This window comes from Ursus arctos, chromosome X (assembly GCF_023065955.2).
Source record: "Ursus arctos isolate Adak ecotype North America chromosome X, UrsArc2.0, whole genome shotgun sequence".
In the NCBI taxonomy this organism is placed as follows: Eukaryota; Metazoa; Chordata; class Mammalia; order Carnivora; family Ursidae; genus Ursus; species Ursus arctos.
The window spans coordinates 103,012,582-103,039,225 of NC_079873.1; the positions used below are offsets into that span (position 1 = coordinate 103,012,582).

The window sequence follows — 26,644 nt, forward strand, 5'->3', positions numbered from 1 at the left end:
CATTTTCCAATGTGAACGGATATTCTATAGTGAAATTTTATGGCTGAATAGTATTCCATTAAATGGACATATCATAATTTATGCAACCAGTCCTTTGTTTTTTGCTTTTAGACATGCAGATTGTTTCTAATTTTTTACTAAACTAATCACATTTTAAATGAATTATTTCCTACCCTCATTGAGTACTTGTTCTTGCTTTCCCACAAGTTATCTTTCAACTCCAGAATTGATGGACTTAGTATAAGGAATGTGAGGCTGATGAAAATCATTTTTATAAAATATACTTTGACACAAATTACATTTTTAAAATATATAATTTGTCATTAATTTCATCACAATAGCAGGCTAATATTTCTGATAATTCCCAAATACTGTTTTCTATATTTTAAATGAGTGGAACATCTCATTTTGGTCTCTGTTAAAACAGAGGATAAGAATCTTCTTATTTTAGATTCGAATGCAAGCCCAGGGGAGCTTGTTCCAAGGCAGCATGATTGGCAGCTTCATCGATATATACCAACAAGAAGGTACCAGGGGTCTGTGGAGGGTGAGTACTCTTTTCCTGGTATTTTTTTATGCCTGTTTCCTATACTTTACAAAGAATACTTTTTATATAAACTATAAAACTATGAATTGTCATCTTACACTGTTCTGTTTAAGATTCTTGGTAACCCAGAAGATAAGGTAAGAAACTTCTTATCATCTATGAAAGGACCAAAACCTACCAGTTGTCTTTATTTCTGCTTTATCTTTGGGGGTTGTGTGAGAGAAGGTTATTATATTATTTGAGGCAGTCATTTGGTTTGCTCAAATTCACAGTGAATTTAGTTCTTCAATATATATTTTTGCTAGTTTTGTACTAACACAGCAGTATATGTTTACGATAGTCTCTGTTTACCTAAAACAACTTTTTTTAACCTTATAAAAAGTGAAAATTGTACTATAAAATTTTGAGATCTATAAAAGAGAAAAAATCCAGTAGTCCTACTAGCTACAGAAAATCACTGTTAACATTTTGTCATATTATTTTCCAGGCTTTCATCTATACTCCTTTTTTATTGTTGTTCTTATAACTTTTTATCTTATTTTAATCACTTAGTATTGTAATACTAAGTAAGACTACTAGAATATGAGAGAGACTAGAATGACTCTCTAGAAGAGAGCTTTGTTTTTTTCTTCCTTTATATTTTCCCTATAAAAATTTACAAACATGCAGAAAAGTTGGAAGAACAGAACATACCCAGATTAAATGACTGTTACAGTCTGGCTATATTTGCTTTATCTGTGAGTATGTGTATACACAGATAAGCACACATACACTCTTTGTTTTTTGGGGTTTTTTTGCTAAACTATTTGAAAAGAAGTTGCAGACATCATGATACTCTCCTAAATAGTTCATTATGCATCTCCTAAGAATAAGGACATTTTCCTACATAGTAATACATAATAACAATATCATTATCACACCTAAGAAAATCAACAAGTCCCTAATACCTAACATCCAGTCTATATTCAAATTTCTCCTTTGTTGATGAGACCGGGCCAGTTTTCTTATAGAATGTTTCCCCTGTATTTCCTGCAAACTGAAAGTTAGGTCTGTTGGCTTGATTAGATTCATGTTAAACATTTTGGTAAGAGAACTTCATAGGTGACACTGTATATTTCATATTGCATCACAGCAAGAGGCACATGTTAGATTGTCCCATAATTAATGATGCTGAATTTGATTACTTGATAAGATGATGTCCACCAGATCTCACCATTGTAAAAGATAAGTTTTCCCCCTTTGTAATTAGCAGGTAATCTGTAGGATGACATTCTTGCAACATGCATATCTCCTATTATTTAATAACCTTTCACCTAATGGTCTTAACATCCATTAATGATCCATGAGGTTTGCTTTTTATAATGGTGCACTTTCTTGATTAGTCTAATTTTTTTTTAAAGATTTTATTTATTTATGTGACAGAGAGACAGCCAGAGAGAGAGGGAACACAGCAGGGGAGTGGGAGAGGAAGAAGCAGGCTCCCAGCGGAGGAGCCCGATGTGGGACTCGATCCCGGAACGCCGGGATCACGCCCTGAGCCAAAGGCAGACGCTTAACGACTGCGCTACCCAGGTGCCCCTGATTAGTCTAATTTAAAACCAGAAAATGGACCTAACTAGAAATGTTTCACAAACTAATGCTGAGAGAAAGACAAAGAGCAATAATTACAACAGGGAGATTTTGTCAGGGGAACGTAGCTACTTTATTTTTAATTAAAATTTTTAATTGTGGTAAAATACATATAACATAAAACTTACCATCTTAACCATTTTTAAGTATACAGTTCAGTAGTGTTAGGTACATTTACGTTGTTGTTCAGCCAGTCTCCGGAACTCTTTTCGTCTTGTAAAACTGGAACTTCATACCCATTAAACAGCTCCTCCCCATTTCACCCTGACCCTAGCCCCTGGCGACCGTCCTTCTATCTGTCTCTATGAATTTGGCTTTTCTGGGTACCTCATGTAAGTGGAATCATACAGTATTTGTGTTTTTGTTACTGGCTTATTTTACTTAGCATAATGTCCTCCAGGTTCATTCGTGTTGTCACATGATCAGAATATCGTTCCTTTCTTAAGGCTGAATGATCTTCCACTGTATGTATATGCCACATTTTATTTATCTGTTCATCTGTTAATGGGCATGTAGGTTGTTTCTGTATCTTGGCTCTTGTGAATTATGCTACTCTGAACATGGGTGTGCTATAAATATCTCTTCAAGACTCTGATTTCAGTTCTTTTGCGTATATGCCCAGAAGTGGGATTGCTGGATCATATGGTATGTTTAATATTTTGAGGAACAGAGCATAGCTACTTTTATGATCCAGGCTGCTTACATCCTCCAGGCATGTAAGATACAGAAGTGAAGTACATTGTGTTATATGTTCTTTTGACGCAGACATGTATTATTTGCATATTAAAATACAGGAATATTTTTTCATTTCAACAAGGAAGTAGGTTTGCATTTTTCTTCAAACACATGGTCTTCTTTGTTAGTGTTTTAGTTAGTTTTTTCTGCTTTGATTTTCACATGGGTGCGTACTGGAAACATTTTATTTTCTAACTCCATTGTAAGAAATAACAGCACAAGTGCAATAACAAAGTGTAACTGTCACTTACATATCAGAGTTGAAGAGACTGTAGAGAGTGATGGGGACTCTGGTGAACTGGAGATCACGTGCCCTGTTCATTACTGTCATGCATGATGGGAATCCAGTGTGGTCAAATTTTCTGGGATTTCAAGAGAAGCTGGAAATCTTCATTCCTATGTGAGGTATCCTGTTTTTTATATGCTGACAGCTAATCCAGCCTTCTAGAAATACTGTGTAGGCCACACACAATATGTCTGTGGCCTGAATTTGGCCCATGGGCTCCTGTTTGGGGCCTTAGTATTCAGCAAGGTTGTCTTCTGTGAAGATCATCTTCTAACACAGTTGAGCAGGTGGAAGGGTCAGAGTGAAAGGCACTGTTGGGCCAGCCAGCCTGATCAGCAGAATCAGTGATAGCACAGCTATATCACTTCCACTTCATAAATTGAGTTTGGGAATTTATAGATGATTGAGCACTTTAATATAACTGGTATCCCGGAAAGCAGTTGTCCCCATGGTGTGTTATTTTCAATTTTAAATAACATTTAAGCTGAGTTATAAAAGTAAAACATTCATTGTGAATTTTTTTGAATATAAGAAAGGCATAAAAATGAAAATTAACTTACCTGTTACCCTAATTCTAGATAAAGAAAAATATTTTGGTATATTTCCTTTTAATCCTTTATAAAAATTTGGTGTGTATATGTATATCATTTTCCCCAAAGTTAGAATACTATATGTCTTGCCTTCTTTAATGTTATCAGCATGTTCTTGTGTCATTAATATTCTTCAAAAATGTGACTTTTAATGTTCTAGCAGCCCTGTGTTGTAACATGATTTGTGATAGCACTAACCTGCTAGTGAGTGAAATCCTGATGGCCTTACCACAGGAGGACTTGTAAGGAAGTACCCCTTTGCCTTCCCTTCTCCCTGGCTGCATTATACCGTTTCTGTCATCCTGATGTGTCTTTTCTGCACATCCTAAAATTCCGTAAATTAAACATGGAAGCTTTCCTCTCTCCACTGATTTTTGCTTCATGTTTTTTTTTAAATAACATCTTTATTGAGATAATTTGCATACCATAAGATTCACCATCTTGAAATATGTAATTTTTAAAAATTTATTTATTTATTTTGGAGAGTGAGCATGCACACACATGCAAGAGAGAGAGCAAGAGTGCACGTGAGCACATGAACGGGGGGAGGGGCAGAGGGAGAGGGGGAGAGAATCCTAAGCAGACTCCCTGCTGAGCAAGGAGCCAGATGCAGGGTTTGATTTCAGGGCCCTGAGATCATGACCTGAGCTGAATGAAATCAAAGAGTTGGGCACGCAACCGACTAAGCCACCCAGGCGCCCCTTGAAGTGTGTAATTTAATGGTTTTTAGTTTATTCACAGACTTGTGCATCCATCACCAATGTGTAAGTTTAGAACATTTGCATCACCACTAAAAGAAACCCCATATCCATCAACAATCACTTCTATGTTCCCCAACCCTCCCAGCCCTAGACAACCACTAATCTACTTTCTATTTCTCTAGATTTGTCAATTCTGGCATTTCATATAAATGGAATCATAAAATATATGGCATTTGTGACTCGTTCCTTTGATTTAGCATACTGTTTTCAAGCTTCATCTGTGTTTTAGCATTTATCAGTACTTCATTTCTTTTTATGGCTGAATAATAATTAATTGGTGTGAAATTGCTGAGTCATATAGTAATTCTGTATTTAATTCCTTGAGGAATTCCCAAAGTATTTTATTTTCCACAGTGGCTGCCCCCATGTTACATTCCCACCAGCAGTGTATAAGGGTTTCAATTTCTCCACATCCTCATCAATACTTTTTATTATTATTATTATAGCCATTCTACTGGTGTGTAGTAGTATGTCTCTGTGATTCTGATTTACCTTTTTTAATGACTGATGACGTTGAACATCTTTTCTTATGCTTATTGTCCATTTGTGTATCTTCTTTGGGGACATATCTATTCAGATATTTTACCCATTTTTAAATTGGGTTGTTCGTCTTTTTATTGTCGTGTTGTAAGAATTCTTTATACATTCTGGCTACTAGTCCCTTATCAGATATATGATTTTCAAATATTTGCTCCCATTGTGTGGGCTGTCTTTTCACTTTCGTGGTGGTATCCTTTGAATCACAAAAATGTTTAATTGTGATGAAGTCCAGTTTATTTTTGTTTCTTTTGTCACTGTGCTTTGGGTGTCATATCAATGATTCTAGTTTTTTTTTTGAACTTATGCATCACCTTTATTTATTTATTTATTTTAAATGTTTTTTTTTATTATATTATGTTACTCACCATACAGTACATCCCTGGTTTCTGATGTAAGGCTCGATGATTCATTAGTTGCGTATAACACCCAGTGCACCATGCAATACGTGCCCGCCTTACTACCCATCACCAGCCTATCCCACTCCCCCATCCCCCTCTCCTCTGAAGCCTTCAGTTTGTTTCTCAGAGTCCGTAGTCTCTCATGCTTCATTCCCCCTTCTGATTACCCCCCCTTTCTTTATCCTTTTCTTCTCCTACCGATCTTCCTAGTTCTTATGTTCCATAGATGAGAGAAACCATATGATAATTGTCTTTCTCTGCTTGACTTATTTCACTTAGCGTTATCTCCTCCAGTGCCGTCCATGTTGCAGCAAATGTTGAGAATTCGTTCTTTCTGTTAGCTGAGTAATATTCCATTGTATATATGGACCACATCTTCTTAATCCAGTCATCTGTTGAAGGGCATCTCGGCTCCTTCCACGATTTAGCTATTGTGGACAATGCTGCTATGAACATTGGGGTGCATATGGCCCTTGTCTTCACTACGTCTGTATCTTTGGGGTAAATACCCAGTAGTACAATACTGGGTCACAGGGTAGCTCAATTTTTAACTTTTTAAGGGACCTCCACACTGTTTTCCAGAGTGGCTGTACCAACTTGCATTCCCACCAACAATGTAGGAGGGATCCCCTTTCTCCACATCCTCTCCAGCGATTGTTGTTTCTTGCCTTGTCAATTTTTGCCATTCTAACTGGTGTAAGGTGGTATCTTAGTGTGGTTTTGATTTGAATTTCCCTGATGGCTAATGATTTTGAACATTTTTTCATGTGTCTGTTAGCCATTTGTATGTCATCATTGGAAAAGTGTCTGTTCATATCTTCTGCCCATTTTATGGTTTATTTGTTTCTCGTGTATTGAGTTTGAGAAGTTCTTTGTGGATCTTCTATACCAGTCTTTTATCTGTAGCATCATTTGCAAATATCTTCTCCCATTCCGTGGGCTGCCTCTTAGTTTTTTTGACTGTTTCCTTGGCTGTGCAGAAGCTTTTTATCTTGATGAAGTCCCATAAGTTCATTTTATCTTTTGTTTCTCTTGCCTTTGGAGATGTGTCATGAAAAAGGTTGCTTTGGCCGATGTCATAGAGGTTGCTGCCTATGTTCTCCTCTAGGATTTTGATGGATCCCTGTCTCACATCGAGGTCTTTCATCCATTTGGAGTTTATCTTTGTGTATGGTGTGAGAGAGTGGTCAAGTTTCATTCTTTTGCATGTAGCTGTCCAATTTTCCCAGCACCATTTATTGAAGAGACTGTCTTTTCCACTGGATGTTTTTTCCTGCTTTGTCAAACATTAGTTGCCCAAAGAGCCGAGGGTCCATTTCTGGGGTCTCTATTCTGTTCCATTGGTCTATGTGTCTGTTTTTGTGCCAGTACCATGCTGTCTTTGTGATCACAGCTTTGTAGTACAGCTCAAAATCCGGCATTGTGATGCCCCTAGCTTTGTTTTTCCTTTTCAACAATTCCTTGGCGATTCAGGGCCTTTTCTGGTTCCATGCAAATTTAAGGACTATTTGTTCCAGTTCTTTGAAAAATGTCCTCGGTATTTTGATCGGGATAGCATTGAAAGTGTAGATTGCTCTGGGTAGCATGGACATTTTAACTATGTTAATTCTTCCGATCCATGAGCATGAATATTTTTCTATCTTTTTGTGTCTTCCTCAATGTCTTTCAAGAGTGATTTATAGTTTCTAGAATATAGGTCCTTTACGTCTCTGGTTAAGTTAATTCCAAGGTAACGTATGGTTTTTGGTGCTATTGTAAATGGGATGGATTCCCTAATTTCTCTTTCTTCAGTCTCATTATTCGTGTATAGAAATGCAACTGATTTCTGAGCATTGATTTTGTATCCCACCACATTACTGAATTGCTCTATAACTGCTAATAGTTTGGGAGTGGATTCTTTTGGGTTTTCTATGTAGAGTATCATGTCATCTGCGAAGAGAGACATTTTGACTTCTTCTTTGCCGATTTGGATACCTTTTATCCCTTTTTGTTGTCAGATTGCTGTTGCAAGGACTTCTAGTACTATGTTAAATAGTAGTGGCGAGAGTGGGCATCCTTGTCGTGTTCCTGATCTTAAGGGAAAGGCTTCCAGCTTTTCCCCATTGAGAATGATATTTGCTGTAGGCTTTTCATAGCTGTTTTTTATGAGATTGAGGAATGTACCCTCTTTCCCTACACTCTGAAGGGTTTTAATCAGGAAAGGATGCTGTATTTTGTCAAATGCTTTTTCTGCATCTATTGAGAGAATCATATGATTTTTGAATTTTTCTTTCTGGATAAAATCTAAGACCCCAATCAATTTGCGAATGTTGAACCACCCTTGCATCCCAGGGATGAATCCCACTTGGTCATGATGGATAATCCTTTTAATGTACTGTTGGATTCTATTAGCCAGGATCTTGTTGAGGATTTTGGCGTACATGTTCATTAGGGAAATCGGTCTGTAATTCTCCTTTTTGATGGGGTCTTTGCCTGGTTTGGGGATCAAGGTAATATTGGCCTCATAGAATGAGTTTGGTAGCTTTCCTTCTGTTTCTATTTTTTGAAATAGCTTTAGGAGAATAGGTATTATTTCCTCTTTGAATGTTTGGTAGAATTCCCCAGGAAAACCGTCTGGGCCTGGAGTTTTGTTTTTTGGAAGGTTGTTTATCACTGACTAAATCTCTTCATAATTATTTGGCCTGTATAAAAAATCAATTTCTTCCTGTTTCAGTCTTGGTAGTTTATAGGCTTCCAGGAAGGCCTCCATCTCTTCCAGATTGCTTAATTTATTGGCATAAAGCTGTTGATAAAATTTTCTAATAATCCTTCCAATTTCATTGGTGTTGGTCATGACCTCTCCTTTTTCATTCATAATTTTATTAATTTGGGTCCTTTCTCTATTCTTTTGGATAAGTCTTGCCAGTGGTCTATCAATTTTATTGATTCTCTCAAAGAACCAGCTTCTAGTTCTGTTGATCTGCTCTACTGTACTCCTGGTTTCTAATTCATTGATTTCTGCTCTAATCTTGGTCAACTGCTTCCTCGTGCGTGGATTAGGTGTGTCCCTCTGTTGCTGTTCCAGCTTCTTGAGGTGAGAATATAAAAACAGCATTTTAGATTTTTCTATTCTTTTGAGCGAGGCTTGGATGGCTATGTATTTCCGCCTTAGGACTGCCTTTGCAGTATCCCATAGGTTTTGGACTGTTGTATTTTCATTCTCATTGGTCTCCATAAATTGTTTAATTTGATTTTTGATTTCCTGATTTATCCAATCATTCCTGAGCAGGATGGTTCTTAGTCTCCAAGTGTTTGAGTTTCTTCCAAATTTTTCCTTGTGGTTGAGTTCCAATTTCAGAGCGTTGTGGTCTGAGAATATGCAGGGAATAATTTCAGTCTTTTGGTATCGGTTGAGACCTGTTTTGTGTCCCAGAACATGGTCTATTCTTGAGAATGTTCCATGGGCATTAGAATAGAATGAGTATTCTTTGGTTCTGGGGTGTAGTGTTCTATATATATCTATGAGGTCCAACTCGTCGAGTATGGCATTCAAAGCCCTTGTTTCTTTGTCGATTTTTTGCATGGGTGTTCTATTTCTGATAGTGGAGTGTTGAGGTCCCCTACTATTAATGTATTTTTATCTATATGTCTCTTTATTCTGGTTAAGAGTTGGCTTGTGTATCTTGCTGCTCCCCTGTTGGGGACATATATATTTATAATTGTCATATCCACTTGTTGGATACATCCTTTAAGAATAATATAGTGCCCTTCTGTGTCTCTAACTATAGTCTTTAGTTTAAAATCCAATCTGTCTGATATGAGAATTGCTACCCCAGCTTTCTTTTGAGGTCCATTTGCGTGAAAGATGGTATTCCATCCCTTTACTTTCAGTCCGAATGTATCTTTAGGTTCAAAATGAGTCTCTTGTAGACAGCAAATGGATGGGTCATGTCTTTTTATCCAATCTGCAACCCTTTGGCGTTTATGGGAGCATTTAGGCCATTCACATTGAGACTGAATATTGAGAGATATGATTTTAATGATGCCATGTTGCCAGTAAAGTCTTTGTTTCTATTGATTGTGACTTTCTGTTCTGTATCACTCTTGGGGCCTTTTTACTTTTATAGAACCCCCCTTAATATCTCCTGTAGGGCTGGTTTCGTGGTTATGAAGTTGGTTAATGACTGGTGATTCTGCAAGGTTTTTATTTCTCCATCAATTCTGAATGACAGCCTTGCTGGATAAAGGATCCTTGGCTGCATGTTTTTCTCTGAAAGAGCTTTAAAAATGCCCCCCAACCCTTTCTTTCTTTCCAGGTCTGTGTAGACAGGTCTGACGTAATTCTGATACGTTTGCCTTGGTACGTGAGAAATTTCTTTGCCCTGGCCACTTTCAGTACTGTATCTTTGGATCTAATATTTGCGAAATGCACTGTGACATGACGTGGTGTAGGTTTGTCGTGGTTGAACTTCCAGAAGGGGTCCTCTCTGCCTCTTGGACATGGATGTTTGTTTTCCTCGCTAGATTATTGAAGTTTTCAGCTACAATTTGTTCAAATATCTCTTCTAGTCCTCTGTTTTTCTCCACCCCCTCGGGGATGCCGATGATTCTGACATTGGAACGTTTCATTGAGTCAGTAATCTCCCGTAACCTACATTCTTGAGTGTGGATTTTTTTACGTCCAGATTCTATTTTAGCTTTTCTCTGAAAGAGCTTTAAAAATGCCCCCCCAACCCTTTCTCTCTACTAACCCAGTCTTCTACTAACCCATCCTCCAATTTGCCAATTCGTTCTTCTGCCTCATTCACCCTGGCCGTCAGAGCCTCTAGTTTTGACTGCATTTGGCTCATAGAATTTTTAATTTCTGCCAGATTCGCTCTCATTTCCGCCCTTAGAGATTCTATATTCTCATTAACATTTTCGTTAATACTTTTTTCAAGTCTACACATCATCTTGACCGTTGTTACTCTGAATTCCATTTCTGATAATTTGGTTATATCCATATCCATTAGTTCTGTGGCAGAGGCCACAGACTCATTGTCTTTTCTTTGCTGGGGGGGATTTCTCCTTCTTGTCATTCTGATGAGGAGAGGTTGCGGGGTTGTCCAGAGCCCAAATTATTGCCCGGGACCCAGGCCGTGCACCCTTGTTTTATAGGGTCTTAGGGATGTGGGCTTCTTGATTTTTCAGCCTGCCTCCTGGGGGAGGGGCCTGCTGTGCTGATACTCAGACAACCCTGTTTGGGTAGAGTCTCCGTGTCCCCTGCGAGGGGGGATGGAGATGGGTACACTGTGAGCCGGTATTTCCAGGCTTTTGTTCTCTGGCGGCTTTCCCTGGCGGTTTGCTGTGCCTCTTCTGAGAGTCAGAGTAGCAGTGGCCGAATCTCAGCCTCTGTCTCAGAACAGAGGGATCGCAGACTGTTCTCCACTGATATTCTGGCCACTTAACTCTGTTTCTGTTGGTGCTGCTCAACCCTGAAGCGTCCCGGGATGTGCGCCCCACACCCAGCGTCCCAGCCCTCACTTCCAGGGCCGGCGCGTCTCTGTCCTTTGTGTTTCTAACAGCACCAGCCGCCAGCTGTCCCCGCGCGTTCCAGAGCTCCCAGTGTCAGTCTGGTTCCAGTGAGCACACCGGAGCTCTGGAGCTCCTTTTCAGTCTGGTGACACGCGTTCCCCAGCTCACGGTCTCAGTCTTCTCTCTCGCGGGTGCCGGTCCATGAGTCCGCCCGCTCCCCCGTGCAGGTGGCTACCACTTCCCGGCTCCCAAACGCGGCGGCTTCCTCCCCCTTCTGTTTATCTTCCGATATCTGTGCATGGTTTCACGGGTCCCCGCTTCATACCTCAATACTCAGTGCTGGAGATGTTCATTTGTAGAGATCCAGATGTATCTTCCTGTGTCTCATGGTGATTCCATCGCCTGCCTGTTTTTCCTAAGTCCAATGATTCTATTTTTAGTACAATAAGTGAATTGGATTTTATAAGTGTTCTACCATTAGCCATTGATTTGAAAGGATGACCTCTGTACTTCAGACTTGGATTTTTATGTCACTTTGTAACTTCAAACCTATTTTGTTCACTTTTAGACTTACGTCACTACTTGTGTATTTCTTTGGTGTGTAATATCACTTATGTTTTGCAGGGTGTCGTCCCAACTGCTCAGCGGGCTGCTATCGTTGTGGGCGTAGAGCTACCGGTCTATGATATTACAAAAAAGCACTTAATATTGTCAGGGGTGATGGGAGACACAATTCTAACTCACTTTGTGTAAGTGTGATAGTTTGTACTTATTCCATATTTCCATTATTTTGAGCACAAAAAGCATCTTTCACTGAAGTCCACTTTATCACCAGAACTTTAAGCCTCCAGTACTTGTACAGAGATCCCAGATGCTATGGGTACTTTGGTACTTGGTAGCTGTTACAACAGCTTATCAGGTGTCTATAGGTTTTGCATTTGTTCATATACAGCCTCTATATCTAAACTTATCTGTTATTTGCTTTGGTTAATTTTGGATTAGAAAGCAAACTTTTCTCAATGAGAATCAGAAAAAAGTGAAAATTTATAGGGCCTCTGAAGCAAAACCACAATTTCAGGCTGAAAACTGTTGCTAATCTCCTCCTACATTCTCTTCATCTTACAATTTTTATGACACTTTACTGCTCAAATGCATTTGGTATATGATGCTGTGGTATGAAAACTTTATATGACAAATAGATGCTGTGTGATACAGTCTGCTTAGGAATCTTGCTAGACTTACAAATTGCCCCCCCCAAAAGGCTGAGTTTTGGATGAAAAAATGAAGGGGATAACTTTAAAAAAAAAGATTTATCTGTTCATTATAGAGAGAGAAAGAGATTGAGTGAGTGAGGGGAGGGACAGAGGAAGAGAATCACCAAGAAGACTTCCTGCTGTGCATGGAGCCCCAGGGGCTCGATTCCATAACCCATGATATCATGACCTGAGTGGAAACCAAGACTCAGAAGCTCAACCAATTGAGCCACCCAGGTGCCCCTAAGTATTTTTTTTTAAGATTTTCTTTTAAGATTTTCTTTGTAAGTGAATATGGGGCTCAAACTTAAAACCCGGAGATCAAGAGTTGCATACTCTACTGACTGAGCCGGCCAGGCATCCCAGTGGGGATAACTTTTGAGTGATGTCTCTTTAGGAAATATTTTTCTTTAGATTGTAATGAAAGGGCAAGTGCCAGGTTTTATCTGATGAGTCTGACTCGTACATTTATGCATTTATGTTTGGCTTAATTTCTCTTTAGTCAGGATTGGAAGTGAGGCATCTATCTTAAAGTTTTCACCTTTAGTTCCAGCTTTACATGCGGCTTGGCTGGGGCTCTGGCTTCCAATCCAGTGGATGTGGTTCGAACTCGCATGATGAACCAGAGGGCAATTGTGGGACATGTGGACCTCTACAAGGGTACTTTGGATGGTATTTTAAAGGTATGCACACTGTAGACTTGGTTTGCATTTTTAATTTTCTTTGATGTCTCAGACATTCAGTCCTTATTCTTAGTTGCTATGTATCATTTTGAAGATGGAAGAATCATTATGTATATTTTTAATAGTGTCTCGGAGTAACTCCCAGGTAGAAAAGCTGTCTCCTTGGCAATATAATACACATTGATCCTTAATATTATTATTCCAACTTGAATGCTTGCGACTGTGGGACACTTTTATTGATAGCACCATGTAGAATTATTGATAGAAGAAACTTAACATATCCCACATTTGCCTGCTTCAGACAAGACGGAGACCCTGTAGTAGAAAATCTGGTACTCAATTTCAGTTTAGTATTGTGCTATTGTTCACACTTTGCCTTTGAAAAGTTTCTGCTGTTACGTTTGTAGGAAGCTGAATAGCATAAATGTATTATGTAATCACTGGTGATCATTCTTCTACAAAAAGCAAATTTGCGGATAAAATATAACATTTCCCTGTGGTTTCTCTGCTGCTCTCAGTTTAGTTTAACAACGATTTATTATCTACCAGGCACCATTTTAGTAGATACAGAGAAATTAGAGTATACTGTAGGTGTACAAACAGATAACTAACAAAGCTTGGTAAGTGATAAACTCAGGGACCTATGGGAGGGAATTTTAGTCTAATTTGGAAGTTTAGGATAGGCTCCCTGTAGATGGTGGCATCTTGAATAATTGTAACTCACGTCCATCGAATGCTTTACTGTGTATCAGAAACTGTCCTAATGAGACTTACATATATTCCTTCACTTAATCCTCATCATTACCCCATGAGGTAGACCCTGAAGTTCTAACCTGCCCAAGGTTTCACAGCTAGTGGGATTTCAGCTCAGACCATTTGGCTTTAAACCAGCATTTTTAACTTCTATACTATAGTGCTTTTCTCATGTTGATGGCTAAGGGCTAATTAGGTTAAAAAGGGTATTGAATGCTATGCTGAGGTGCTTGGGCTTTCTTCTTTTTACTTGATGGGTAGCTATTGAAAGATTTTAATCAAGTCAGATTTGTATTTTAGATCACTCTGGCTTTGTAGAGACTGGATCTGAGACAGTGATTCTCAGTCCTCGGTGCACAATTGGAATCACCTGGGGAACTTTCACAGCTCCAGTGTCTACCTTTTAGACCAATGAACTCAGAACTTCTGGGGATAGGACCCAGGTTGAAAATATTTTTAAAACTCCTCAGATGGTTTCAGTGTTCACCTAAGGTTGAAAGTCATTAATCTAAGGGGATAAGCCTGGAGCAGTTGTTCTTAAGACATTAACATGCAACCTAATTACCTGGAGGGCTTATTAAAATGCAGGTGGCTGGCTGGGCCCCCTCAACAGAGGCCCCATCACCAGATTCTGATTCAGTAGGTCTGGAGTAGGACCTGAGAGTTTGCATTTCTAACCAGTTCTCAGGCAATGTTGATGCTGCTAATGTGGGTACTACACTTTGAAAAACACTGACTTAGAGATAGGGAATCTGATTAGAGGGCTTTTATAGTAATCTAAGTTAGAGGCGACGAAGCCTGAACTTGAGCATTGTGGTGGGGATACAGAAGGTGGGATAGAGTTGAGAATAATTTAGTTGATAAAGTCAACAGGATTTGATTGGGTGTGGAGAGGTGTGGGAGAAAGGAGGTGTCAGAGATGACGTACTGGTTTTTTTTTTTTTTTTTTTTTTTTGGTGGCCATGTGGTGATACTTATTGACAGAGGCATCACAGGAAGAGGAGCAGGTTTTTTGGGAGACAGTACAGTTTTGGACGCTTAGTTTGAAGTGCATGAGGAATACCCAGTGAATCTCTTTGGATATCTTAGTCTTAACTCAGGGGAGAGTTTGAGGGTATAGATAGGAGCCTGGGGAATCAGTAGTGTACAGGTGTTACCTAACTGTGGAGGGGAAGACCAAGGAGAAAAGGTAGAGGAGTTCCCAACTTTTTTGCCTTTCTAGCACACTAGAGTATTATGAACTCCTTCCATTAATACTGATTTACAGAGGAAGTGATTCTCAGACTCTGGGGAGTAGAGTTTGGTAAAAGCCCCTCCTTAATATTTCTTTTTTCTTTCTTTTCTTTTTTTTTTTTTTTGCTCCTCCTTAATATTTCTGATATGCTTATCCTTCCACTTGACAATTGTTGGTGTAGGGAGAAAGGTAAGGCCAAGGAAATAACTCTGGGGAATACCAATTGCTAAGGGCTTCGCAGGTGGGGAACCTAAGAAAGACATCAAAGATAACAGTCAAAAGATATGAGGAAACTTAGAAGAGTCATGGAAGTCAAGGGAGTAATGAGTTTCAGGAAGAGATGAATAATTAATGCCAACTGGAATAGAGAGATCCAGTATAAGGACTACAAAATATCTATTGCATTTAATGTGTTCTAGAGGAGGCTTGCTGGATTGGTGTTTGCAAAAGCTAGATTGCATTGAGGAGTGTGTTTAATTATTCATTGAATACAAAAATGTTTAAGTCTTATGTGCCAGGTGCTGTTCTAGTTGGGTGAACAAAAAAGTTTCAGCCTTCATGACACTTCTAATAGAGACAGATAAACATATAGGAATCAAGGTAAGTAGACAAGTGTAAAATACTCTTTCAAGAAGGTCGGTTAAGAGGACATAGAAGGCACAATAATAGAGTAATAGGTAGCATTTAGTGAATGCTTATTATGTGCCACACACCGTGGTATATCCTTAATTCACAGCAACCCTATGGAGTAGGTACGTTTTCCATTTTTATAAACAAGGGAACTCAGGTCAGAGTGGCTAAATATTTACCCAAGATTACACACCTAATAAGTGGCAGGTCTGAGACTTAAACCAGAGTCTGTTTGATTCCAAAGCTTATTCTTACAACCACCATGTTGTGTTGTATTGGCAGAAACATATTTTCATATTGGCAGTAACCTTTACTTATATTTACTCATTCACTTACTTGCTGTTAAAATTCTTTATAATGACTGCTCTATATTGCCATTATATATAATCACATCATGCTTTATTTTTTCATCGGTAAGAGTCCCAGAGCACTTGGTAAATGGAGTTATGCATTCATCTCTGACATAGAAACAAACAGTAGCAAATCTTATCCTGTCACCTCTATCTTAAAACCCTTGAATGGCCTCTTGTTGACCCAAGTCTCTATATGATTTGGCTCCTTTTTCCTTCTACAGCTTTATTGCTGCTACCTTTATTCTACATTCCAGATGGACTGTACAATTTCTACTGGTAGACTTTCTTTCATTCCCAAATTTTCATCTATGCCACATGTTTTGTTAGATGCCGCCACCCCAGCCTAAATATCCTTTTCACTTGGCTAGCTCCTATTCATTCTTCAGATCTCATTACGTTTTCATAAAGGCCTTCCCTGAGTGTTGAACTAGGTTATGTGTATGTAGTTTCTTGTACTTGCTCTTTCAACATTTATTGTATTTTTAAGACATCTTTTTTGAGAACTAATTTACATATCATAAAATTTACCTATACACAGTTGCTTTTGGTATATTCATAGATATGTATGACCACAGTTGATTTTAGAACATTTTCATGAATTCAAAAAGAAACTTTGTACCCTTTAGTTATCACCCCCCTTTTCCCTCCCTCTTAGTCCTAAGATACCACTAATCTACTTTCTGTCTCTGTAGATTTGTCTATTCTGGATATCTCATATAAATGGAATCATAGGATATGTGACCTTTTTGACTGGCTCCTTTCATTTACCATAATGTTTCAAGGCTCATTCATGTTGTAGTGTGTATCAGTGTGTTTTTCCTTTTTATGGCTGGATAATATTCCATTGTATGATTATATCACATTTATTTACACTTGTTACATTTTATTGTAATTGCTTTTAATGTCTGTCTGCCCCCTAGACTGTAAGTTCCGTGAAGACTGGGCTATGTGCATTGTAATCACTTTATCCACAGCAAATTATTTATTGAATGGATGCATAACTTTACAAAGTAGCCTGTTGTCTCTGTTATCTACAGAAGTTCTTGTTTGTTTTCACACAACTGCCTGAAGCCAAAAAGTGGGCCTTCCAGTCCTAATGTTCTGAAGGAGTTGGTCACTGTTTTGGAGCTTTTTAAAGATTCATATGGCTCATGGGAGTGTTAGAGACCCTCACTGTGTTTGTATGTTCATTTACTCAACAAATATTCATTTAGGTGCTTATTGGGAACTTTCTTGTGGCAGACCGTGTTAGGTGTTGGGGGTATAATAGTGAACAAGACAAACATAGTCCCTGTTGTCCTGGGGACCACATTCTAGTTGAGGGAGACAGACAATAAACACACAATAATATAATTTCAGGTAAAAGTAAATGAAACAGTGGCTTGGTAATGATAGCAGGGAACTACTTTAGCTAGGCTAGCCAGGAAAAGGCTGTGATGAGGTGACATTTGAGCAGAGGTCTGAATGATGAGAAGGTGGCCACATGAAAATCTGAGAGAAAAACGTTTCATAAAGAGGGAACAGATACAAAGGCCCTGAGTTGGGAATGAATTGGATATGTTCAAGGGTTAAAAAGGAGGCTAGTGTGGCTGAGTATGGTGAATGAAGGAGAGAGTATCAGGAAATGAAACTGGAGAGACCGGCAGAGGCTGAATCATGTAGGATCCTACAGGTCATCGAAGAAAATGTGCAATTAGAATGAAATCCACAGGGAAGCCATTGGAGAGCATCAGGCAGGAAAGCGACACTATTTATAATTAAATATATAAATTAACTCTATTATATTGGATTGTATCTCTAAAGTCCCTTGGCATTTTAGCAGTCTGATTCTAGGTTATCTGCATCTGGGCTTTATAAAATTTGGCTGAATTTCACAATTTTCCAACATTCATTTTGGTCTGAGACCTTCAGCATTTGCTGGTAATCCATTGGGGGAAGCATATTACCACTCTGTTTCTATGAAAAGTGCCCTTATTCTGTTACTGTTGGCTCAAAAAAGTGGTTAGTAAAGATAATGATCTCGAGTATTCTTAATCTAAAGGATGGGATAGGGGATATTTATAAATTTGGATTCTCATATTACTGTCTTATCCAAATAATATCCATTTTTTAGTATAGTGGTGGATTTTACTTCACCAGTGGAAGGGCAGAATAACATTTTCAATGACCCAGTGCCTTACATACAGGAGTTACTTAATAGATATTTTAAAACAGTCTGTCCACTAAATAGGAACTGTTTTTGTCGGCTGAATTCAACATACGCCACCAGTTTATGACCTTTGGTATGCATAATTTGTCATTTAATTTTGATAACCACTCAGTGGGTGTGTGTAGGACTCCCACTGTATAAAACAGGAAACCTAAACTCCAAGCAATTCACATTGTTCCTCATGTAATCCTGAAAGCATTTACATGAGGTAGTCCATGTTTCTGATGAAACAGAAGGATAGTGACTTGTCCACCTCCCTATTCCCTTACCCTACTTCCATTTTCCTACTAGCATTTTTCATTTCTGAATATAATATGTATCAATCCGTGTATTTGTTTGTCAGCTCTGCTAGAGCATACACTCCATGAGGGCAGGGACTGTATAAGTTCTCTCTTCCTGTATAACAGATCCCTCCAAAACTCAGTGCCTTAAAACAGCAAACATTTATTTCGCAGTTTCATGGTTCAGGAATTCAGAAGCAACCTAGCTGAGTGATTTCAGCTTAGATTCTCTCATGAGATTGTGGTCAGATGTCAAGCTAGGGCTGCAGCCATCTGAGGGCTTGGCTGAAGCTGGGGTATCTGCTTCAAAGATCACTCACGTGGCTATTAGCAGGAAGCCTTCTTTTCTCACCAGTTGGGCCTCTCCTCATGAATGACAGCTGGCTTTGTCTACTGTGAACAATTCAAGAGAGAAAAAGAAGCAGAAGCCTTTTAGATATAAAACATCTTTTACAACATGGAGGTGACAGACTATTGCTGTATTCTCTTGGTGACACAGACCTCTCCTGGGGTGTTGTGGGAGGGGTTACACAAGGGTATGAATAACTGGCAGTGGCTTTCATTGGGGTCATCTTGGAGGCTGGCTACCACAGGTACTTCTCTGGTTTACTATAATAGTAGTAATATTACTACTAATAATATTACTATAATAGTAATAATAGTAAACCAGAGAAAAGTATAGTAAACATCAAGAAAGAGCACCTTGCATATGGAAGGTGCTTAAATATTTGTTGAATGAGTAGGTAGATTTAGAGAACATATGAATTCAAAATGTTTGTCTTTAGAAAAACAGCATTCACGGAGCCGTAAGTTGTTGGAGAGGGACATAGAAGAGGAGTACTAAAATAAAAGTATAATTGTCAGATGTAAATAGTTAGAGGAATTCACTCTATTTTTATTATGTTCCTCAGATGTGGAAACATGAGGGATTTTTTGCACTCTATAAAGGATTTTGGCCAAACTGGCTTCGACTTGGACCCTGGAACATCATTGTATCCTTTTAGAATATGAGAATGAAAGCAGATGCTTCAAGCTCCCAGGTAATTCTAGGCTGTGGGAAGGAAAAATAGATTATCGACACCTTTAGGCATGTGAGAAACTCAAGCATTCTAATTGTGACCATTGAGGATGGAACTAAGTAGAGAAATGATTTCTAGCTGGAGTGTAGTACAAACTAAAGGCAGCAGAAAAGAGACACCAAAATTTCTTCTTTAAAATAAAACAAGTACAACCAAATCTGGAAGGGGTTATGAAGTTTTTGGAAACCCTGTTGGGATTTGCCCAAGGAAAGTACATGCTGAGGTGGTCCATATTTCCTACTCCTAACTATAGGAACAAAATAACTGGGGAAATAATGAGGTAGAAAACGCTATCAGAGCAAAGGAATCCAGGCCAAGTAGGGCTCTTTCCTCACGGGTGAATCACCTTTCTTTAGCTGTGTTTGAGTGCCTCCTCTCTGCAGAGAGATGAATTGGATATTATGTGTAGTTTGTGTGTATAGTGGTGAGTATTGCAGGGTTGAAAAGTAATTCCTTGCCTTTGTGGAGACTATAGGTTGAGGGAGATAGTATCTCTTCTCCCTCCTTGGGATTGATCCTATCACCTAAAGTCTGTAGCAATTACTCTTAGCATTGTGTTATATGTTGTCATTAATGTTCTTTGGGGTGTGGTGGTGTGTGTGTGTGTGTGTGTGTGTGTGTGTGTGTGTGTGGCCTGTTTGCTCCTGAAGACGATAAGTATGTTAGTTTTAATCTGTTTTTATTGCTACATGCCAAATCATAATGGGGACGTGGTGGACACTCAGCACATGCTTGACTTGCCAGGTATTGTTTTTAAAAATACTTAAGCAAGTGCAACTCAGAAGTGCACAGACTAAATACCTCAATGTAAGAGAATGCAATGCACAATTTTAGAACTTGGTTAGGTTTTCACTATCAATCCAGTAATCTTCCATGACTTACTCTTCAGTTTTTTATTACATACGAGCAGCTCAAGAGGCTTCAAATCTAAGGACTAAATTATATGTGAGCCAAGCCCTGCTGACCTTTCTACTCTTTTCCCTTTTTCCGTGTTCTAATGTATTTTGACAAAGTTGTGTTTACTGAACCACTGGTCTCCTGGGAGCCTCCTGATGGAAGAACTATAGGATGGTTCAAAATTGTTCATGTGTTTGTGTTACCATGTTAACTTTTCCCTGAGAGGAAGTGTTAACATTGAGACTCTGGCCCCAGATTGGTATCTTCTATGAAGATGGATACTGATGGATGACATTCAACATGGCCTTCTTTTCAAATGTTGGTTAAATGTAGTTGGTTAGCCCCTGACTTGGGCTAGATCAGAAGGCATAGGCCAGGGCATTTACTGCTATGTATGTTTCAGACCTCGGTTCTCATTAAAGTATTTATTGGCAGAATCACTTTGGCTTTGTTTTCATTTACTACTTTCTCCTTTGCCAGTTATTTAAGTTACATTTTCCAGAAAGTGATAAAGGTTACTATGAAAATGAGTCTAAACTCTGAAAGCACATTTATGGGAATAGACAAAGTGCATTGTGTTTTCCCACTGCCACTCGTTGTCATAATGCTACTTACTTGTAAACATCTGGTAAACGATTCTTTACTAAGCATGAATAAACAAAGAAGTGGCTCATTTGGAAGTTTCTACAGATAAAATGTGAAAAGAGGCTTCGAATAGAACCTTGTGTCCAGGGTTCTAATTGTCTTATAGGCAAAAAGTTCTGGCTACTTTTTTGTCCTAGAACAGTGCCTAGCACATTGTAGGCACTCAAATATTTGTGGATGGAACTAGAGGGTACTGGGTATTATGCTAAGCGAAATAAATCAGTCAGAGAAAGACAATTATATGATCTCACTCATGTAGCATAATTTAAGAAACAAAACAGAGGATCATAGTGGAAGGGAGGGAAAAATAAGATGAAATAAGAGAAGGAGACAAACCATAAGAGACTTTTAATCATAGGAAACACACTCATATGTGGAATATAAGAAACAGTGCAGAGGATGATAGGGTAGGGGAGGGAAAACTGAGTGGGAAGTCATCAGAGAGGGAGACAAACCATAAGAGACTCTTTAACTATAGGAAATAAACTGAGGATATTAATAATAGAAAAAAGGAAATAAACAGGGTTGCTGGAGGGGAGGTGGGTGGGGGTATGGGGTAATTGGGTGGTGTGACATTAAGGAGGGCATGTGATATGATGAGCACTGGGTGTTACATGCAACTGATGAATCATTGAACACTACATCTGAAACTAATGATGTACTATATGTTGGCTAACTGAATTTAAATAAAAGTTAAAATTTAAAAAAATCACAGGAAACATACTGAGGGTTACTGGAGGGGAGGGTTATTGGAGGGGAGGGGAAGGTTGCTGGATGGGGTGGCCGGGTGGTGGGCACTGGGGAGGGCGAGTGATGTGAGCACTGGGTATTATATAAGACTGATGGATGGCCAAACTCTACCTCTGAAACTGGTAATGCACCGTATGCTAATTAATCAAATTTACATTTAAAAAATTAAAAAACATTTGTGGAATGAGTAGTTTAGCTCATCTTTATTCATTGATTTGTTCAACAAACATTTATTGTGTGTATATTATGTCCTAGATGCTGGGAATAAAAAAATAAGTTAAGAGATAGTTTTCAAGCTCACATTATAGGAGGAGAAAGAGACATGTAATTAGATAATTATAGTAGGTACTAAGTACTACGTGAAAGATGAACAAAGTGCTAGAAGCACAGAGAAGGGAACAGCCAGTTACCTAGGGGATTGGCCAAAGGCTTCATAGCAAAGATGACATTTGAGGTAAATAGCAGATGTTACCATATGGATAAGGCAGGGAAGGACATTCCAGGCAGGGAAATAGGGGAAAGTTCAGTATGGCTAAAATGTAGGGCAGTGTTTTTCAAATACTGTGTGAGGCAGAATCTCCTGGAGATCTTGTGAAAATGTAGATTCTTACATTCCATTGCCTGAGATCCTAACCTTATTTGGGGCAAAGGCATTTGCTTTCATCACAGGTACTTGATACAGGTGGTCCTTAGACTACACTTTGGGAAGCACTTGTACAGAACTGTGGGCTGAAATGAAATGAAATAAGAATAGTGTGACCACAAGGGTCAAATTATGAGGGATCTTTATATGCACTAGGAAAGAGTTTGAATTTTTTTATTCTGGAGTGGGGGGGTAGGCAAAGGAAGTTTAAAATAGGGGAATAATATAACCAGCTTTTATTTTTTAGGAAAATAACCCTGTTGTGGAGGGTAGCCTGGAGGGGAGCAACCCAAAAGAGGTTAAGACCCACTGAAATCTACTCCTTTTTATGTACAGGTAGATAAAATATGGTCCACAAAAATGAAGACAGTTTGTCCTAAGTCACATAACTTGATTGTGGCAGATTTGAGACTAGTGCATAGTTCTCGGATTTCTTCTCTGTCTCATTCTGCCACTCCACAGTGCTTTCTTAACTATGTCTAAAGTACTATCTTTTTGAAATTAATTTTAATAGACTTTATTTTCTTAATCCTTTTTATTTTGTTATATTAGTCACCATACAGTATATCCTTAGTTTTTGATGTAATGTTCCATGATTCATTGTTTGCGTATAACACCCAGTGCTCCATGCAATACGTGCCCTCCTTAATACCCTTCATTGGGGTGACTAACATATCATCATCATCATCATCATCATATAAATTAATTAATTTTAAAAGCTGATTTACCTCTTTAAAAAATAAATAGAATGTCAGAATAGACAAATTCATAAAGATAGAAAGTAAATTAGTGGTTGCCTAGGGCTGGGGAAAATGGGGAGGACCACTAATGGGTATAAGGATTCATTTTGGGATGAAAATGGTATAATATTAGGTTATGGTTGATGGTTGCACAAGTCTAAATATACTAAGAAACATTGAATTGTATGCTTTGAACAGATGATCTTTCTGGTATGTCAATTACATCTCAGTAACACTTTTTAAAAACCCAGCATGAGGTTTAGCTTGATTAAGATGGCCAGGGAGGAATTTCCATGAAGCTGTTTGGTAACAAAATAAAGATCGATTCATATTAACTCCAGAGGATCACATGGATATTTTCCTTTAGAATGAGAAAATCCATTGTGTTACCAGCAACCTGAAGATCAAACAACTGACATTTCTGTCCAGGAAACCCCAGGTTTGAAGGGATAAAATGATGATCAAAATCTGTAGGCTATAAGATGAAAAAACTTTCACTGTTTTTTTTCTTTCTTTTGAAAGGCTACAGCATGGGGCAACTCAGATAATAATAGCTAATACTTATATGGCTTTTATTATATGCCAGATACTGTTCTAAATGTATTGTGTTTATAAAACTGTTTATATTCTTTCAACCACTCTAGGAGGTAGATACTATTCTTATCTTTAGATGAGAAACTGAGGCACAGAAAGGTAGAATACTTGTTCCTAGGAAATGACAGACCCAGAATTCTAACCCAGGCAGTCTGGCTCATGAGCCCATGCTTATAATCACTATGCTAGAGGTGTACTGACTCAGCCTTGTCCAGGGTCACTTAAAGTTTATGGCAGGTGAGCAGTAAAGAATATTGATTTCATTAATTCCCCTATCTTTATAGCACCCTGGGAGAAAGAACGTCAATAGTTGTTGTGGTGGTTCACTCTTTGACACTTCACTGTAACACTGGCTTTAAATTATTTTCCTGGAGACCTGTAACTGCAAATATATAATTTTCCTCTTATTCTTCACTTTCTACTTCTTCCCTCTGTTTTCTCTGTTGGCCTTTCTTCTCCACAACCTCCTTCCTCACTAGCCCACCCCTTCTTTCTCCAGTCTAAGTGAGCACAGTTCACTATACACACGGGAAATTGTTTTTGTTGTATGTTGTACTGTTTATTGAAGAACTTGGAATTATTGATACAGATGCCACTAGTTTGAAATGGAGTAATCTGGACATGGGGCTAGACTTCTCACCCTCTCTCCTCCAATGTGAACAAGTGTGTTGTTAGGCTTATAAACAGATTTACGGGAAGAATGATTAAACTACTAAGAACCTGATTATAAATACTTATTTTCTATTTACTAAAGCATATCACTTAAGGGGTGATATTTTTGCTAGCCCAGCCCAGTCAGGATATTGCATAAAATAATAAAACTGTTTTTTAAAAAACAGTTTCTCATAGTAACTTCTCATAATAACTACTCCGTATTAATTCCTGAGATTCCACTAGAGGATGTTTTTCTCTCTAATAACTTTCTCAGCATCAGAACTCAGTTGTATTTTGGGCTGTGCCTAACTCACTATAAACACTCTTTATGCATCCTTGTCTTTCCTATTTATTTAGCAAATAAGAAAAAGCAATTTAATGCATCATTGTTTAAGATTACTAAGGGAGAGGCCCCCTGGGTGGCTCAGTCGGTTAAGCGTTTGCGTTTGGCTCAGGTCATGATCCCAGGGTCCTGGGACTGAGCCCCCCCATCTGGCTCCCTGCTCAGCGGGGACACTGCTTCTCCCTCTCCCTCTGCCCCTCCCCCTACTTGTGCGCTCTGTCTCTCTCAAATAAATAAAAATAAAACCTTTAAAAAAATATTACTAAGGGACCTGGTAATCTTAAAGTGGTAGTTGGAATTTTGGATTATGAATCTTTTCCACACTTGAAATAACCTCATAGCCATTTGGCTATAATTTTTGGTTTCGTTTTCTTACTTTTTTTTTTTTTTTTGAGAGAGAGGGAGCGTTCCGGCAAGGCAGTGGGAGAAGGAGAGAATCTCAAGCAGGCTCCACACCCAGCGCAGAGCCCAGCATGAGGCTTGATCTCATGACCTGAGCCAAAATGAAGAGTCACATGCTCAACTGTCTGAGCCACCCAGGTTCCCCTAGTTGTTTTACTTTTTAAGCCACTTCTGAGATGACATGACACCAGTTTGCTTTTCTATAGAAAGTGCTTTAGTATTTGTTGAGTGGCTCAGTGGGCAAATCTGCAAAAATATTGTGAGTGGTAAAAGCACAATGAACAGTTTTATAAGACAGTGTGGCATTTTATTGGGCCAACGACTGTTATCTCAGCATGTTTATCAGCTTTTTAGTGTCTTAATGTCAATACAACCGAGAGAGAACTGGAACTGATACGGATTTATTATAGTAAATAGGAAATATGATTCAATCATGGGATTGTTGGGCAACATGCACCAAATAAAAACAAACCTAAACAAATGAAGAGAACCTCCTCAGGCTCTTGGTCTTACATGACTTTAGTCCCCTCCAGTGTGCTGGAGCAAATGGATCCTGCCTGCCCTACTGTGTAGAAGGCATTTTAAAGAACCAGGAACTGCTTTGTGCCTTAAAACAGACTCTGAGACCCTAAACGGCTGCATTGGTTGTTTCTAGGACTCCTCATGAAAGGGCTCTTTGAGCCCAGTGGCTGTAACATGGTCCCAACAGCTTGTAAATCCAGTGAACATAAGGCTGGGTAGTAGCATGTTAAGCTCTCATGCACTTTACCTTGCACAGCTGATCCATTAGGTGGAACACATCTCTCCCTTTCAGCAACTTAGCAAAACTATGGCTTCAGGGCTTCAAGTGCATCACAACCGGTCTCCTGGCTCCATGTGATTATGTTTTCATATTCACATGCCTACTTAGCATTTTATGATGTTGCACAAAGCAACTAACTCAGATAATTTGAGGAGTGAAAACACACTGAAATTGATACCTAGATATTACACAGCGCCGTATTGATGATGCAGTTGTAAGAGGTGTTCTTAAACTGCTGTGTCCTATTTGTCCAGATTTCTAAATCTGCAGATTAACTCTAGCAGTAGGACATACCAGTAGGCTTCTTTTTGTAAAAAAAAAAAAAAAAAAAAATCAACCAGTTAACCCCTTGGTATGGTTTATGCCTTCGGGAAGCCATGTACTTTTATTTCTTTGAGATCTTCATGTCAGTGTGGTCTATTCATTTATGGCTTGCTCTTGACTTCTCTTAACAAATATCCTAGGCAAACATTACACTTTAAGAAATGCCAGCAAAAATATGAACCAAAATTCTTACATATGTTTAATGCTTCTTGACCTAGTAATACTTCTTTGTACAATTTATCCTAAGGAGTTAAACAGATGTGTCAAATATTTATACACAAAGGTATTTATAGTGGTATTATAACAGGGAGATACTGGAAATAACAAGTGTACAACTATAGGGAAATGGTTAGAATATTATATACTCATGTTGAAATAACATGCAATCATTACTGG

The 26,644-nt window shown here is 38.6% G+C and overlaps 1 protein-coding gene across 2 annotated transcripts in view; it reads left to right on the forward strand.

Moving 5' to 3' along the window:
* Positions 1-20,788, forward strand: part of SLC25A14 (solute carrier family 25 member 14) — a 35,024-nt gene extending 14,236 nt beyond the window's left edge. For both annotated transcript variants that reach the window (XM_026520585.4, XM_057314430.1), the window contains 5 exons: positions 452-547; positions 11,604-11,728; positions 12,780-12,915; positions 19,287-19,367; positions 20,344-20,788. In XM_026520585.4, the coding sequence (XP_026376370.2) occupies positions 452-547; positions 11,604-11,728; positions 12,780-12,915; positions 19,287-19,367; positions 20,344-20,385 (480 nt within the window). In that variant the 3' untranslated portion in view covers positions 20,386-20,788. The remainder of the gene's footprint in view (positions 1-451; positions 548-11,603; positions 11,729-12,779; positions 12,916-19,286; positions 19,368-20,343) is intronic.
* The last annotated feature ends 5,856 nt before the right edge of the window (positions 20,789-26,644 follow it).